Raw genomic sequence first — 15215 nt, forward strand, 5'->3', positions numbered from 1 at the left:
AGTCGGTAATAGTTGACCTAGGAAATGTTAAAGTTTGAAAATATGACTGGGATTTTTTTGATGTGCATATTAGAATTTATGCAAAAGAATGCTTTCTTTTCTCTTTGAAATTGAGGTATAATTGACATACAATATTATATTAGTTTCAGGTGTACAACATTCAACATTTGTATACATTGCAAAATGGTTACCACAATGGTTCCTTACCATCTGTCACCTTACAAAGCTAATATGGTATTATTGACTATATTGCCCCATGCTGTACATTACATCCCCATGACTTGTTTATTTTATAGCTGGAAGTTTGTACTTCATAATCCTATTCACCTGTTTCACACCACGCCCACCCCTCTGGCAACCACCAGTCTATTCTGTTTATGACTCTGGATTTTGTCTTGTTAGTTTTGGTTTTTAGATTCCATATATATGCAGTGTATGTCTTTCTCCGCCTGATTTATTTCACTTAGCGTCATACTCTCAACCCTCACGTTGCTGCAGATGGCAAGCTTCCATTCCTTTTTATGGCTGAGTAGTATTCCATCGTGTGTGTGTGTGTGTGTGTGTATGTGTGTGTGTGTGTGTGTGTGTGTGTGTGTGTGTGTGTGGGAAATTTAGTTGCAGCATGTGGACTTCTTAGTTTTGTCATGCAGACTCTTAGTTGCATATGTGGGCTTCTTAGTTGCAGCACGCATGCGGGATCTAGTTCCCTGACCAGGGATCGAACCTGGGCCCCCTACATTGCGTACACGGAGTCTTACCCACTGGACCACCAGGGAAGTCCCGCATATATCTTTTCAAATTCATATTTTCGTTTTCTTCGGTTAGATACCCAGTAGTAGAATTGCTAGATGATATGATAGATTGATTGATTGAGTCTTCGTTGCTGCGCGTGGGCTTTTGGGGGCTACTCTTCGTTGCGGTGCGTGGGCTTCTCATTGCACTGGCTTCTCTTATTGTGGAGCATGGGCTCTAGGCACGCAGGCTTCAGTAGTTGTGGTACGCGGGCTCAGTAGTTGCGGCGCATGGGCTTAGTTGCTCCGCGGCATGTGGGATCTTCCCGGACCAGGGCTCAAACCTGTGTCCCCTGCATTGGCAGGCGGATTCTTAACCGCTGCACCACCAGGGAAGTCACTTTTTTTTTTTTTTTTTTTTTTTTTGCCATTCTATGTGGCATGAGGGATCTTAGTTCCGCAACCAGGGATCAAACCCACACCTCCTGCAGTGGAAGCATGGAGTCTTAACCACTGGACAGCCAGAGAAGTCCCTGTTACCTTTTTGATAATAGTCATTCTGACAGGTGTAGGATGATACCTTACTGTGGTTTTGGTTTGCATTTCCCTGATGATTAGTGTCATTGAACATCTTTTCATGTGCCTCTTGCCACGTGTGTCTTTTTTGGAAAAATGTTTATTCACATCCTCTGCCCATTTTTTAATCAGTTTGTTTGTTTGTTTGCTTGTTATTGAGTTGTATGAGTTCTTTATATATGTTGGATGTTAACCCCTTATCAGATAAATTATTTACAAATGACTTCTCCCATTCAGTAGGTTTCCTTTTTATTTTGGTGGTAGTTTCCTTTGCTGTGCAGAAGCTTTTTAGTTTGATGTAGCCTTATTTGTTTATTTTTGTTTTTGTTTTCCCTTACCTTTGGAGTCAGATCCAAAAAAATTGCTAAGACCAATGTCAAGGAGCTTACTGTCTATGTTTTCTTCTAGGAGTTTTATGGTTTCAGGTCTTACATTTAAGTCTTTAACCCATTTTGAGTTAATTTTTATACATGGTATAAGATAGTGCTCCAGTTTCATTCTTTTGCATGTAGCTGTCCAGTTTTCCCAACACCATTTGTTGAAGAGACTATCCTTTCCCCGTTGTATATTCTTGCCTCCTTTGTCATAAATTAATCGACCATGTATGCGTGGGTTTATTTCTGGGCACAAATGAATGCTTTCTAAAAGTGATTATTGTGGGAAACTACATTTATTCCGATGGTATTTTTCCTGCTTTTTGACATACTTGGAACTCATCTTTTGGAGTTCTCTTCAAAGACACATATATGAAATAAGGTGAGGAAGAGAACGGAGTGGTGTCTTCTAAAAAACGAACCTATTTAAGAAATTGTCAGTGAAAATACCACCCCCCCCTTTCAAATATAAAGGTAACTAAAAATATTTTGAGCAGTGATGGCATTTTTAGAGTGAGAGGTCTACTAAATTAGGTCTTTTGGCCTTTGAGCTGTGATTTATGGCAACAAAGTGCTAGGTAAGAGTGTTATAAAGTTTTTTGTGTTTTTTTTTAATATTTATTTTATTTATTTATTCTTTTTGGCTGTGTTGGGTCTTCATTGCTGCACGTGGGCTTTCTCTAGTTGCCCCGAGCGGGGGCTACTCTTCGTTGCAGTGCGCGGGCCAGTGGCTTCTCTTGTTGCGGAGCACGGGCTCTACGTGTGCAGGCTTCAGTAGTTGTGGCACGCGGGCTCTAAAGCACAGGCTCGGTAGTTGTGGCACATGGGCTTAGTTACTCTGCGGCATGTGGGATCTTCCCGGACCAGGGCTTGAACCGTGTCCCCTGCATTGGCAGGAGGATTCTTAAGCACTGTGCCACCAGGGAAGCCCAAGAGTGTTATAAAGTTTTTTTACCAAATATGGAAAAGATATCAGGTATCTATCAGTGTTTCTACCTAAAACTGCTAAATTGAATCTTGCTCTCCTCTGGTGTGCTCTCCTCTGTGTGTAGTTTTTATTTTTTATGACTTATTTCTGCCCTTTCCCTGATCCCATTCCCTAAGAGACCTTTCTACAGTGTCTCATTTTCTTATGTGTTTATATAAATTCAGGTGCCATGTAATCAATTCTAGATCATCAGTAGCTAACTTTAAATTCCAGGTTTGGTTGTCCTTAGCACATACTGGAGTAGGGCTACTTTACCATTCATTGCCTCCCACGTGAATTGTCCTATGTGTATGTATTCAAGAAACTTTGACAAATTTTAACACTGGCTAAAGTAAAATATACCAAAAGGTAAATTTGCAGCAAAAGCAACGTGTTATCTTAAAAAAAAAAAAGCTTACAAGATTATTCACATACCATAAAATTCACCCGTTTAAAGTGTACAACTCAGTGGTTTTTAGTATATTCACAGAGTTGTGCAAACATCACCACTATCTAATTCTAGAACATTTTTAATTTCTCCCAAAAGAAACCCATACTGTTAAAAGTTACTTTCTATCTCTCCCTCTCCCCAGCCCATTGCAACCATTAATCTACTTTCTATCTCTGTGGATTTGCTTCTTCTGGACATTTCATGTAAATAAAATTATGACTTTTTGAGGGCGGTGACCGAGTCTGGAGCTGCCCCAGGAGCCGGATCTGTCGTATCCTCTCTTCCACTTCCTGTTGCAAACAATAAAGTCCATTCGTACAGTAAAAAAATAAAAATGTGATTATGGTCTTCTGTGTTTGGCATCTTTCACTTAGCATGTTTTTAAGATTCTTCCATATTGCAGCACATATCAGTACTTCATTCTTTTTTATGGCCAGTTACTATTCCATTGTGTAAATATACCACGTTTTGTTTATCCACTCATCAATTGATCGACATTTGGGTTGTTGCTGCCTTTTGGCTATTATAAATAATGTTCTGCTATGAACATCTGTGTACACGTTTTTGTATGGACGTGCGTTTTTAATTCTTTTGGATATATACCTAAGATTAAAATTGCTGGGTCATAGGATAACTTACTGTGTGTTTAACTTTTTGAGGAACTGCCAAACTGTTTTCCAAAATGGCTGCAACATTTTACATTCCCATCAGTACTGTATAAGGGTTCCAGTTTCTCCACATGCCCTCCAACACTTGTTATCGTCTACCTTTTTGATAATAGCCATCCTATTGGGTGTGAAGTGGTGTATCATTGTGGTGTTAATTTGTATTTCCCCTAATGACTAATGATCCCGAGCATTTTTCATGTGCTTTTTGGCCATTTGTATATCTTTCTTTGGCAAGACACTATCCTTAATGCTGAGTATTGATGGTCTGCTGTTTGGAATACTGTTGTTTAGATTAACTTTCTTTATCTGCTGTAAAAGAGTTTCTGTTTCATTAATTCAAGTGTTTTAGTCTATTCTTGAAGGTTGTTTTAGAAAGCTAATCTAGAAAGGGCCTTCCCCATGAAAAAATTATGTTTTGTATCCTGGCCTGTAATGTCTATGAAGACAGTTTAAGCAATGATAGACAAATAAAATGTTAAGTAGACCCGATTTGGTCATATTTTCGTTGTAAATTTATATCTCTAGGCTCAAAGAGTTAGCAGTGGTAAAATGTACAAAGTAGGAAACCTAGTGACTCATTTAAAATTTTGTACATTCTGAGAATATTAGCTGACCTTTGGTTGAGAAAAAGATCTATAAGGCAAGGAAAATTGATGCTTAACATAGCAACTGAAAGGCATGAAAAAGTACATGATTTCATCCTTATGTCCCTCTCTCCCCAGCGTGGTACCATGCGACGACGCTATGAAGATGATGGCATTTCAGATGATGAAATTGAAGGAAAAAGAACTTTTGACTTGGAAGAGAAACTCCACACCAACAAATATAATGCAAATTTTGTTACTTTTATGGAAGGAAGAGGTCAGTATCATTTGGGTTCAGACCTGCAGCCCCTTGATGTAGGAAGTTGTAGACTCTGGGAGCTGTGGGCTCAGCATCTCTGCAGCCAAAGTACTGCCTGTTGATGCTGTGATGCTATTTATCTGTATTTTCTCTTACTACTCAATGCCACTCATGCACACACCCCCGCCCCAGTCCTCCCACCCTGTGAGTCATTCTCTGCTATATTGGAAAAAGCAAGCGTTTATTAGGGCAAGAATGTTGGAATTTTTCCCTAAAGGCCTCTTCCTTCTTCTTCTCCCATCCCTTGGTTTGGGTTTAATTAAGAATAGTATAATAAAAATCCTTTTATGCATGTACCTGCCCCACCAAAACTGAGCTCTATGTGTATCATGCAGCTTTGTTCCTTGGCAAACTTCCAAGGATGTCATGGTATGTATTGTAGTGGACAGAGTTACATATTTAGGCTATTAAGTGACAGGGCGATGATTTCTGCTTAGCATTTATGAGATGACTCAATAGTACTATCCCCTGTTGGTTAAATTCTGAATTATTGTGGAAGTATAGATTTAGCAAACCCCTTGAGCCCTGCTTCTCAGTGTGCTCTCCCTATACCTTAAGAGATGCTTCTTAATAACAAGCATGTATTATCTAACAGCAAAACTGTATACACAGAAATAGCAAATACCATCTCTACCTTATTATTTAGGATCCATTTTATGGTCCTTTTGTCTTTTTCCAGCTAAACCTTTTCCCTTTCTAACAATTGTTTTCCTATGGTGACAGATTTTAATGTAGAGTATATCCAGCGAGGTGGCTTAAGAGATCCTCTGATTTTCAAGAACTCCGATGGACTTGGAATAAAGTAAGTGTTTGCTGTTTGATTGGATGTGGTTGCAGAATGGCCACGTTACACCCAGGGCTATAGACAATGCAGTATGGATAATCCAAAGCATAGATCATTGAAAATATCTAAAAGTGTGTTGTTATAGGTAAGTGAGAAAATACAGATGAGCTATAAAGAAAATAAATTTAAATCTCCTAAAATCTACCACCCTGAGATAATCCCTATTAACTTTTTCTCATATATTCTTTTTTCCTATGTATATATATGTACATATATATACATTTATATTTCAAATATATTTTAATCCTCAATATGAAGATTGATATGTCTTGACTGGGGAGTTCTTAGTTCTTTAAGAAAAAACTCACCTGACTAGAGTAGTTGTGCTTCCCATTATACTTACTAGTGTTTGTTTCATAGGATGCCAGATCCAGACTTCACTGTGAATGATGTCAAAATGTGTGTGGGTAAGTATTAAACTTGAGGCCTTTGAGTGTCTTTGAGGCAAAGATCTAAGATTTACAACTGAGTCTTAAATCCCTTACTGAGATTTAAGGCTTAGGAACATTGAACTATATATTTGATTGAAGTATATACTACTTGAAATAGTTTCTTGATTAGAAACTACTGTTTAGCAACTGAGGATTTTCTCAAAGGTAGTTATAGAAGTTGCTTCATTTATTACTACCCATTAGACATACAACATCTGAACATCTGCCTCTTTCCTACCTACTGTTTTTATCACTGTGCATCCTTCCTTCTCTCCATGAAGAGCCTACCTTCCAGGGCAAAATTTCAAAAGTGAAATTTTATATCTCTGAGCCAAGAATAAAACTTCATTTATGATTCTCTTCCTTTCCCTAAAAGCCATGGAGAAATTTCCAGGAAATTTTCACCAGTGCTACATTTGGTAACTTGGCTAAGGTTTGAAACCTTGTAAGCTGAGAAGTAGGTTCATTAAAATTTCTCTTCATCAGTGATTGGTTAACTTGAGTCTTAATAAGAATTGTATTTTCTTTTTTTTTTTTTTTTTTTTTTTTGGCTGCACTGGGTCTTCGTTGCGGCGTGCGGGCTTCTAAAACAAAAGTTTTCAGGTGCTTCCCGCCTAACACTACAACTTTTATTATGTTTTGTCCTCTATGCTGAAGCTCCAGTACAGTCTCTCCCTTTGAAATTAAGTATTGCAGTACTGTCTCTTGGCCACTTGAGGGCTCTTTTTAGACAGCTGGATAACTTCCGTTTATCCAAGAGATAAATGTCCTAGGTAGAGGAAGTTTCTCTAATTCCCTGTATTTTTCACTCCCCTACCTGTTTCTATGTTAGATTCCAGCTATCTGCCTGTCACTATGTATTTCCTATTACTTAGCACAGTCTCTGGAGTATAGTAGATACTCAGTAAATCTGTTTACTAATTAAAATGCTTTCCTACTCTTCACAAGGCAGGGTTCTCAGGGGGCCTCGGAAAACATAGTACTTGAGTACTTATCGGTCCATCGCTTGACTTTTTTTTCCTAATGGACCTCCAGGAAGTAATTCCTTGGATCCACAAGTTAATGGACCACCAAAGCTTTTCTCTGTTGGTCAGGCATTCTTAGGGGTTTGTGGTCCACAGATGACCTGCATCAGAATCATCTGTGATACTTGTTAAAAATATAGACTTCTAGATCCTGTCATAGACTTACAGTATCCAAATTTCTGAGCTATACAGATATAAGGACTGATTCACTCACTAGCCTTCTTTTGCATTCCTTCTCACTTATCACTTTCTCATGTCCTCAATATGTTTTCTGCTAATAATGGTCTTTAGAGCCCTTCCTAACCTTATATTTTCCAAATAGACCTGTGGATGGTCACAGATATCTTTGTTGTGATTTAAAATAAAGCAGTGATTATATTTAAACTGACAGACTTATCAGAAGTTTCAAATGATGATTGTTAAAATGCAGGAACAACATATTGGTGATTACAATAACCCATTATTACTAAATGTACTTTGGCTGATCCATTCTTCTTTTCTACCTAAAGTAGAATGTTACATCTCCAGTGTCAGTTCATGTCCCCAAAAGATAGTACACATCTTCTATTGTGTAAAGTTTATATAATGGGATATATTGATTTTAAAGTGTGGACTCAAACAAAACTGGCTGGTTTCAAATCCCAGCTCCACTAATTACTACCTGTGTAACCTTGGGCAAGTTACTTAAATGTGAAGAACAGTGTCTGGCACGTAGTGTGTGCTCAGTAAAAGTTAGCTATTTCTATGACTGTCATTATTTTATCTGAGTGCTCTGGTAGCATTGGCAGAGTGGAACTGTGTTTGCCTTATCTACATTCCTAAAGGAAAGCATTCACTTTTTAATTTTTTTTTAAATTATGGTAAAATACAGATAACCTAAAATTTATCATTGTAATAATTTTAAAGTATCCAACTCAGTGGCATTAAGTATATTCACAGTGTGCAACCATCACTAATACCTACTTCCAGAACTTTTTCATCACCCCTAACAGAAACTACATACCCATTAAGTAGTCATTCCCTGTCCTCTCCTTCCCTCAGGCCTTGGCAACCACTAATCTACTTTCTGTCTCTGTAGATTTGCCTATTTTGGATATTTCATGTAAATGGAATGATAAAATATGCAGCCTTTTGTGTATAGCTTCTTTCACTTAGCATAATGTTTTTGAGGTTTATCTATGTTGTAGCATATAACAGTACTTCATTCCTTTTTATGGTTGAATAATCCATTCATTGTATGAGTATACCACACTTTGTTTTTGGTTTTGTTTTTAATTCCTTAGTTTTTCATTTATTTATTTGGTTGCGCCAGGTCTTAGTTGCAGCATGCAGACTCTTAGTTGCGGCATGCATGTGGGATCTAGTTCCCTGACCAGGGATCAAACGTGGGCCCCCTGCATTGGGAGCACAGAGTCAACCACTGCGCCGCCAGGGCAGTCCCACCACACTTTGTTAATCGATTCATCTGTTGATGGACATTTGGGTTATTTCCACCTTTTTGCTATTGTGATTTAGAGCAGCTAAGAACATTCATGTGTAAGTTTTTGTTTGAACACTTGCATTTGATTCTTTTGGATATATACATAGGAGTAGAATTGCTGGATCATGTGGTCATTCTCTGCGTAATTTATGGAGGAGCTACCAAAGTGTTCCCATAGCACCTGCACCATTGTACATTCCTGCTGGCACAGTCTGATTTCTCTGTACCCTTGCCAGCCCTTGTTATTTTCCCTTTTTTAAAAAATTGTGGCCATCCTAGTGGGTGTGAAGTGGTATTTCAAGGCAGTTTTGATTTAGTGTTTGCTTTTTCTTCCAAATAATGAAGAGTAGGTTCAGTCCGTTGTCTTACATTAGCAGTTATCTTTTTATGTGTATTCTGCTATATCTGCTTCATTATGGCCATATTCTTGTCCTTTTGCCTATTATGTCTTATCTCTAACTAGACTATAAACTCCTTGAGGCAGGGGACCAGGTCCTAACACTGCTTGGTATATCCACCAAGCCAGGTGGATATATAGGTGTTTGTTAGTTTCTTACAAATTGAACAGTATTCTTAATATTTCAGTGGCAACTTTTTATTCTCTCTCTCCCCTCCTTGACCTCCATTTTCTTAACTTTTTAGGTGTGCTGCCTTTCCATATCTTCTCTTACGCTGTTGCCTCTGCTTGGAATTCTCTCTGTTGAATCTTGTTGAAATTCTATTTATTCCTCCAGGCTCAACTCAAATGTTTCTTCTTCCCCTTCCTTTTTTTCTTTTTTTTTAAATTTATTTATTTGGCTGCATCAGGTCTTATTTGCGGCACACGGGATCGTCGTTGCAGCGTGCAGGTTCTTCGTTGCGGAGCGCGGGCTTCTCTCCAGTTGTGGCGCATGGGCTCTAGAGTGCGCAGGCTCAGTAGTTGCGGCGCGGGCTTAGTTGCCCTGCGGCATGTGGGATCTTACTTCTCCGACCAGGGATCGAACCTGTGGCCCCTGCATTGGAAGGTGGATTCTTAACCACTGGACCACCAGGGAAGCCCCCCCCCACCCCGCACGCCCCCTTTTCTAAAATCCTTCTCTGTCAGTCTAGTTTAAAATTTTTTTTTTAAATTTTCTTTTATTTTTACTGCTGTTTAACTGAGCACCTATTTTGTGTCAGACATTTTACCTCATTGACTAAATCCTCACAATGGCCCACAAGGTGATATTATTCCCAAGTTACAGAAGAAGATATTAAGGTTCAGAGAAGTTAAATAACTTGCCTAAGTAATATTAGAGCTGAGGTTTAAACTTGGGTCTCTGGCTCTGAGGCTATTGTTTTCTCCCCTCTACTATTTTATGCTGGCTCTGTGACATTCTGCTTTTTGTTGTGGTTGTTATAGTTGGTTGAGAATCTGATGTACATCTTTGTATTCATTAAGATCATTAAGATGTCTTTATCATTCAGTAAATATTTATGGAATGAATGAAATTTCTCATCTATGAATGGTACTTAGTATTTAAAATTGTTAGGATTGAGTGAGATGTTGAATATAAGATTCAATGCCTGACCATATAGTAAACATGCCATAGGGAGTGATTGTTGTTTTTAATATTAACCATTGTCTTTGTCATTCTTTATGATTTGATTTTCTGTCGATTACCTTGAAAGTGACAGCTATAGCCTATTAGTGAATACTGTAAAGAAGAAAGGATAGTTTGTTTACTTTCACTTGTGTCTTATATTCTTAATATATTTAAGGATATTAGTGGCTCAGTAGAGATGATCAATGCATCTTTCATGGCAGGGAGTCGTCGGATGGTGGATGTCATGGATGTGAACACACAGAAAGGCATTGAAATGACCATGGCTCAGTGGACACGCTACTATGAGACCCCAGAGGAGGAGCGAGAAAAACTCTATAATGTCATCAGCCTGGAGTTTAGCCACACCAGGCTGGAGAATATGGTGCAGCGGCCCTCCACGGTTAGTCTAATCATTTTCTCCACATTGTCTTTGTCACCAAGAGGGTTGATTATACACTGGGAGAATTTATAACTTCTTAAACATACCAGGATAAGGATGAACAAGACAATTTGATAAGAATAACTTGTGTTTTTAGAAGGTTCATCATTTTCTAACATCACTTAGTTTTTGATAGGGAGAGGCCATTCTGATAATTTAAGAACATTGGCCTTTGCATGTAATGGAGAAAAGTCTTAAATTCATTCTGATAAGAACTGTGAATAGGAAGTTTGCCTAATAAATTTCTATCCTATAGGTTTATACTTGCAGAGATGCTTGGCAGAAAACTGATTTAGAGCCAGGTGATTGTATGAGATGGTTTCTCGAGTAGATTCTGTTGGATGACTAATAGCAATAATTTGACAACCCATCCTGAGGGGAAGTTAGTTTTTGATGCTTAACTTTCCTGAGGTAGATACTGATTTAACCCATCTCTTATGAAAGTGGCTGTCTACAGGATGCTGAGAGCACTCATTTCCCTAAGTGGGATTGGTTTCACTTTTAAAATACACCTAGTCATTTTTCGACCACTTTTATTCCTGTCACAGAACTCACTTGAGTCAAGTATTCCACCTGGAACGGTGGAATTTGGAATGTACTAATGGAAAAAATGTACATTTTTTCAGAGTCAAGTTCTCAGTGTTTTATCCTATCGCCATTTAAATTATCCTAATTGTACCCTGTGACTTTCAAAGTTGAAATGTGGTATTAATTGGTTATAATACTGTTTTATATATACATTTATATATAAAATATATATATACATATACTTTGACTTTCAAATTGTACCCTTTGACTTTCAAAGTTGAAATGTGGTATTAATTGGTTATAATACTGTTTTATATATACATTTATATACATACATACCTTCAACTTACTAGTTAGTTGCATTGTTTTTTATCACTAACACATTGGTGTGTACAGACCAAAGGGAAAATGTTGTCAGTGTTATGTGAAGAGACTATAATTTTTGTCATTGTTTCTTGTTATTGGAGATGCTACAACAAATACAGAATTTCTCAAGAAAACTTTTCCCCCCTAAAATGACAAAAATCCTTTTTATATATTAATTGTCATTTGTTTGGTCATGCGGAAATACAGGAAGACAGGTGGTTAGAATTTAGCCTATTAACCTAACAAGGTGCACTTAATAAATAAAGAATTCAATAAGAGAGATAGTAAGAATCACAATAACATTGTTTATAAATGTGTTCCTTAATACTTTTAGAATTTCAGTTTAAGAGTAGTAAGATTGTAGCTGTAAAAGTAAAACTTGGCCTGGATCATACTTTTCCATTCTTAAAATTTAGAAATGTGTTATTCACACATGAAGCCTTCTTTGTAACATCCTTAATTCATTTTGCCCCTAGTTTTAATGATAAAAATGCTACATCATTTTATAAAAATTAGAAAAGTACTCCACCATTAAATGGAGGAATAGAACCCATGGAAGAGCTCAGAAATAGAAAATTTTCTAGAGGGCAGAGAACAGTGCACCAGTATCTTCTAGAGACCTAAAACAAGGCCAGAAAGATTGAGTGAGCTATTATTACCAAAGTCACCTCCTAAAAGGAAGCAAGCTTTTTATGACCTTGCTCTATAAGCAGCAACATTCTTATTCTACTAGGGTGTTATTTATTTACCAGGGTATTTTCCCCCAAGGTATATCCCTCCATTTATCTAGGTCTTTTCTAATATATCTCAATAATGCTTAATAAAAAACCAACTTTATTGAGGTACAATTGATATACAATAAAGTGTACCCATTTTAAGGGTACATTTCAGTGAGTTTTGAAAAATGTATTCATTCATGTAGTAATCTTTTACATAAACTACATAATTTCTTGTTCACTATGATCTTCACACCTTCAGAGTGAGCTTATTGGTTTAAGTGCCTGCTACATGCTAAGTGCTGTGCTTAGGTGCTAGAGGTACAGTGGAAAACAAGATCATTCTTGTCCTCAAAATGCTTAGTCTCATGGGGAAGAAAGACCAGAGAATTGGCATTTATAGAAACTACAGTGTGGTAAGTGCTTCAAAACTGAATAAGTACGGAATGTTGTGTGAGCCAGTAGGAAGGACCCACCTAACCTAAACCGGAGGAGAATTGGGCGAAGTTTTTTGGAGGAAGCGGTACCTAGGCTTGACATGAAAGAAAAAATGAGGCAAAGAGAAGGAAGACCAGAATCCCAGGCAGGAAGAATAATATGTGCAAAAGTAGGTGCAGGGAAAGTAAGGTGGGCAACTTTTTTTTTTAATAAATTTATTTATTTTATTTATTTATTTTTGGCTGTGTTGGGTCTTTGTTGCTGTGCACAGGCTTTCTCTAATTGCGGCGAGTTGGGGCTGCTCTTCCTTGTGGCGTGCGGGCTTCTCATTGTGGTGGCTTCTCTTGTTGTGGAGCATGGGCTCTAGGCACACGGGCTTCAGTAGTTGCAGCATGCGGTCTCAGTAGTTGTGGCTTGTGGGCTCTAGAGCACAGGATCAGTAGTTGTGGCACATGGGCTTAGTTGCTCCACGGCATGTGGGATCTTCCCGGACCAGGGCTCGAACCCATGTCCCCTGCATTGGCAGGCAGATTCTCAACCACTGCGCCACCAGGGGAGCCCAAGGTGGACAACTTTTAAGTGCCCATTGTAGGTGGTAGCATAAAGTGGGACTCTCTAGTGAAGAGGGAGAGGTGATTTCTGCTGTCATCCCAGCAGTAACTGAGAAGTAGATGAAAAATAGCAGCAGATGTAATGTGCAGATTTGTTTGGTGATGGGGAAATTAGTTCGTGGAAGGCCATGAGCTGTTTTTGCACAGTGTATGAATAGATTATGTCTTAGTTATTGCACTTCTTGCCAGTTTGTATTGGTACGGGACAGGTAGAAACTGTGATTATCTCCGCTGGAGACTTGCTGTCATATGGATGAGGCCATTTAGCAAAAGGCCTATCCAGAGCCTAAAGATTAACCTAAGAAAAATGTATGAACGCCTTACCATAATATTCTCTTGATAGTCAGATAATACCCAATAATATCAAATAAAGGGAGGCCAGAGAGTGACTTATTGCTGCAGGTGAGAAATTCTAGCCAGAGAAGTTCATCTATCTCTGAGTGAACACTTGACAAAAAATACTCATGTGTTCCTAACTTTTCCTCTCCCTATCCAGATATAAGAACTTATAGTGAGTATACTGAGCAACTCACAGTTTTTCTGTATTCTGTTAAAGGCTTTCCAAAGGACAATACCAGGAGATGGGAGAAAACTGGCCACTACATCAAGAGAGCAGAAAGTAGATTTTGTTTGATAGAAAGAAGAATCTGGGGCTCATTCAGTGTTCTTAGGCCCAGTGGATGCTTAGTTAAAACTGTTGGATCCCTGAGTGGAAATTCTTTGAAATGGGGCAGCAAGTTAACCTTCATAGTTGTTCCTCATCTTGCTTATTTAAACTTGCATATCGGGACTTCCCTGGTGGTCCAGCGGTCAAGACACTGTGCTCCCTATGCAGGGGGCCTGGGTTTGATCCCTGGTCAGGAAACTAGATCCCACGTGCTGCAACTAAAGATCCTGCATGCTGTGACTAAGACCCAGCGCAGCCAAATAAATATTTAAAAAAAAAAAAACCTTGTATATCATCGGTGACCCCTTCCAAACACTCTCCCACAGTTTACATCTGAGTGTCCACTGGACATTTGCCTCATATCATTACGCACAGATTGTATGCATTTATCTAGATCAATGTTGTAAGGAAATAAATGATCAAATATATACATACATAAGTTATAAAGCTTACCAGGTACATGCTTTTTATAGCCATAAGTTAGATACTTGGAACACCGGTGCTATGCTGAATCTATGGTTATTTGGTTATCACATGGTTATCACACTTTATCTACCTAAGACTGTTTCTTGGAGTTCAGTGGTTGGGTGCAGTCATTTGAAGGTACAGGGCACGTTACAATTCAGTGTGAAGTATTTTAATAAGTTCATACTGTTTTCATTTCTCATTTCTTTCAGCACATATTGGATTGGCCAAAAAGTTCGTTCGGGTTTTTCTGTACGATGTTACGGAAAACCTAAACGGACTTTTTGGCCAACCCAATATTTAAAACAGATTCCTGGACTTCCCTTGGTGGTCCAGTGGTTAAGACTCCGTGCTTCTACTGCAGAGGGCACGGGTTCGATCCCTGGTCAGGGAAGTTCCCCATGCCGCACGGTGTGGCCAAACAAACGGATTCCTAAACTCTGATGACATTATTTCAAAAATTTTTTAACATGTATTTACATGTAATCCTCACAATATTCCTTTGCGGTAATTATCCTTATTTTACAGATAAGTTCCAGAGGCTCACATATGATCTTCAGAAAACTAGACCTGTAACTTCTGATTCCTAACCCAGTAGATTCTATAGCACATTGCTCATGCAAGCTACAAACCCCTACTGGAATTCTTTTCCCCTCCCCTCCCCCCTCCCCTCCCCTCCCCCTCCCCCTCCCCTCCCCTCCCCTCCCCCTCCCCCTCCCCTCCCCCTCCCCTCCCCTCCCCCTCCCCTCCCCTCCCCTCCCCCTCCCCTCCCCTCCCCTCCCCCTCCCCTCCCCTCCCCTCCCCTCCCCTCCCCCTCTCCCCTCCCCTCCCCTCCCCCTCTCCCCTCCCCTCCCCTCCCCCCTCCCCTCCCCTCCCCCTCTCCCCTCCCCTCCCCTCCACCTCTCCCCTCCCCTCCCCCTCTCCCCTCCCGTCCCCTCCCCCTCTCCCCTCCCCTCCCCTCCCCCTCTCC

General features: G+C 39.2%; 1 protein-coding gene across 4 annotated transcripts in view; it reads left to right on the forward strand.

Annotated features, from left to right (window-relative positions):
- KDM2A (lysine demethylase 2A) overlaps positions 1-15215 on the forward strand; it is a 106216-nt gene that overhangs the window by 57706 nt on the left and 33295 nt on the right. For all 4 annotated transcript variants that reach the window (XR_014326385.1, XM_082844883.1, XM_082844885.1 and 1 more), the window contains 4 exons: positions 4490-4628; positions 5394-5472; positions 5875-5921; positions 10237-10415. Coding sequence is in view for 3 of the 4 variants with exons in the window: in XM_082844883.1 (XP_082701009.1) it covers positions 4490-4628; positions 5394-5472; positions 5875-5921; positions 10237-10415 (444 nt within the window). In the remaining variant the exon portion in view is untranslated. The remainder of the gene's footprint in view (positions 1-4489; positions 4629-5393; positions 5473-5874; positions 5922-10236; positions 10416-15215) is intronic.

This window comes from Leucopleurus acutus, assembly GCF_964270905.1.
Source record: "Leucopleurus acutus genome assembly, chromosome: 8".
NCBI lineage: Eukaryota > Metazoa > Chordata > Mammalia > Artiodactyla > Delphinidae > Leucopleurus > Leucopleurus acutus.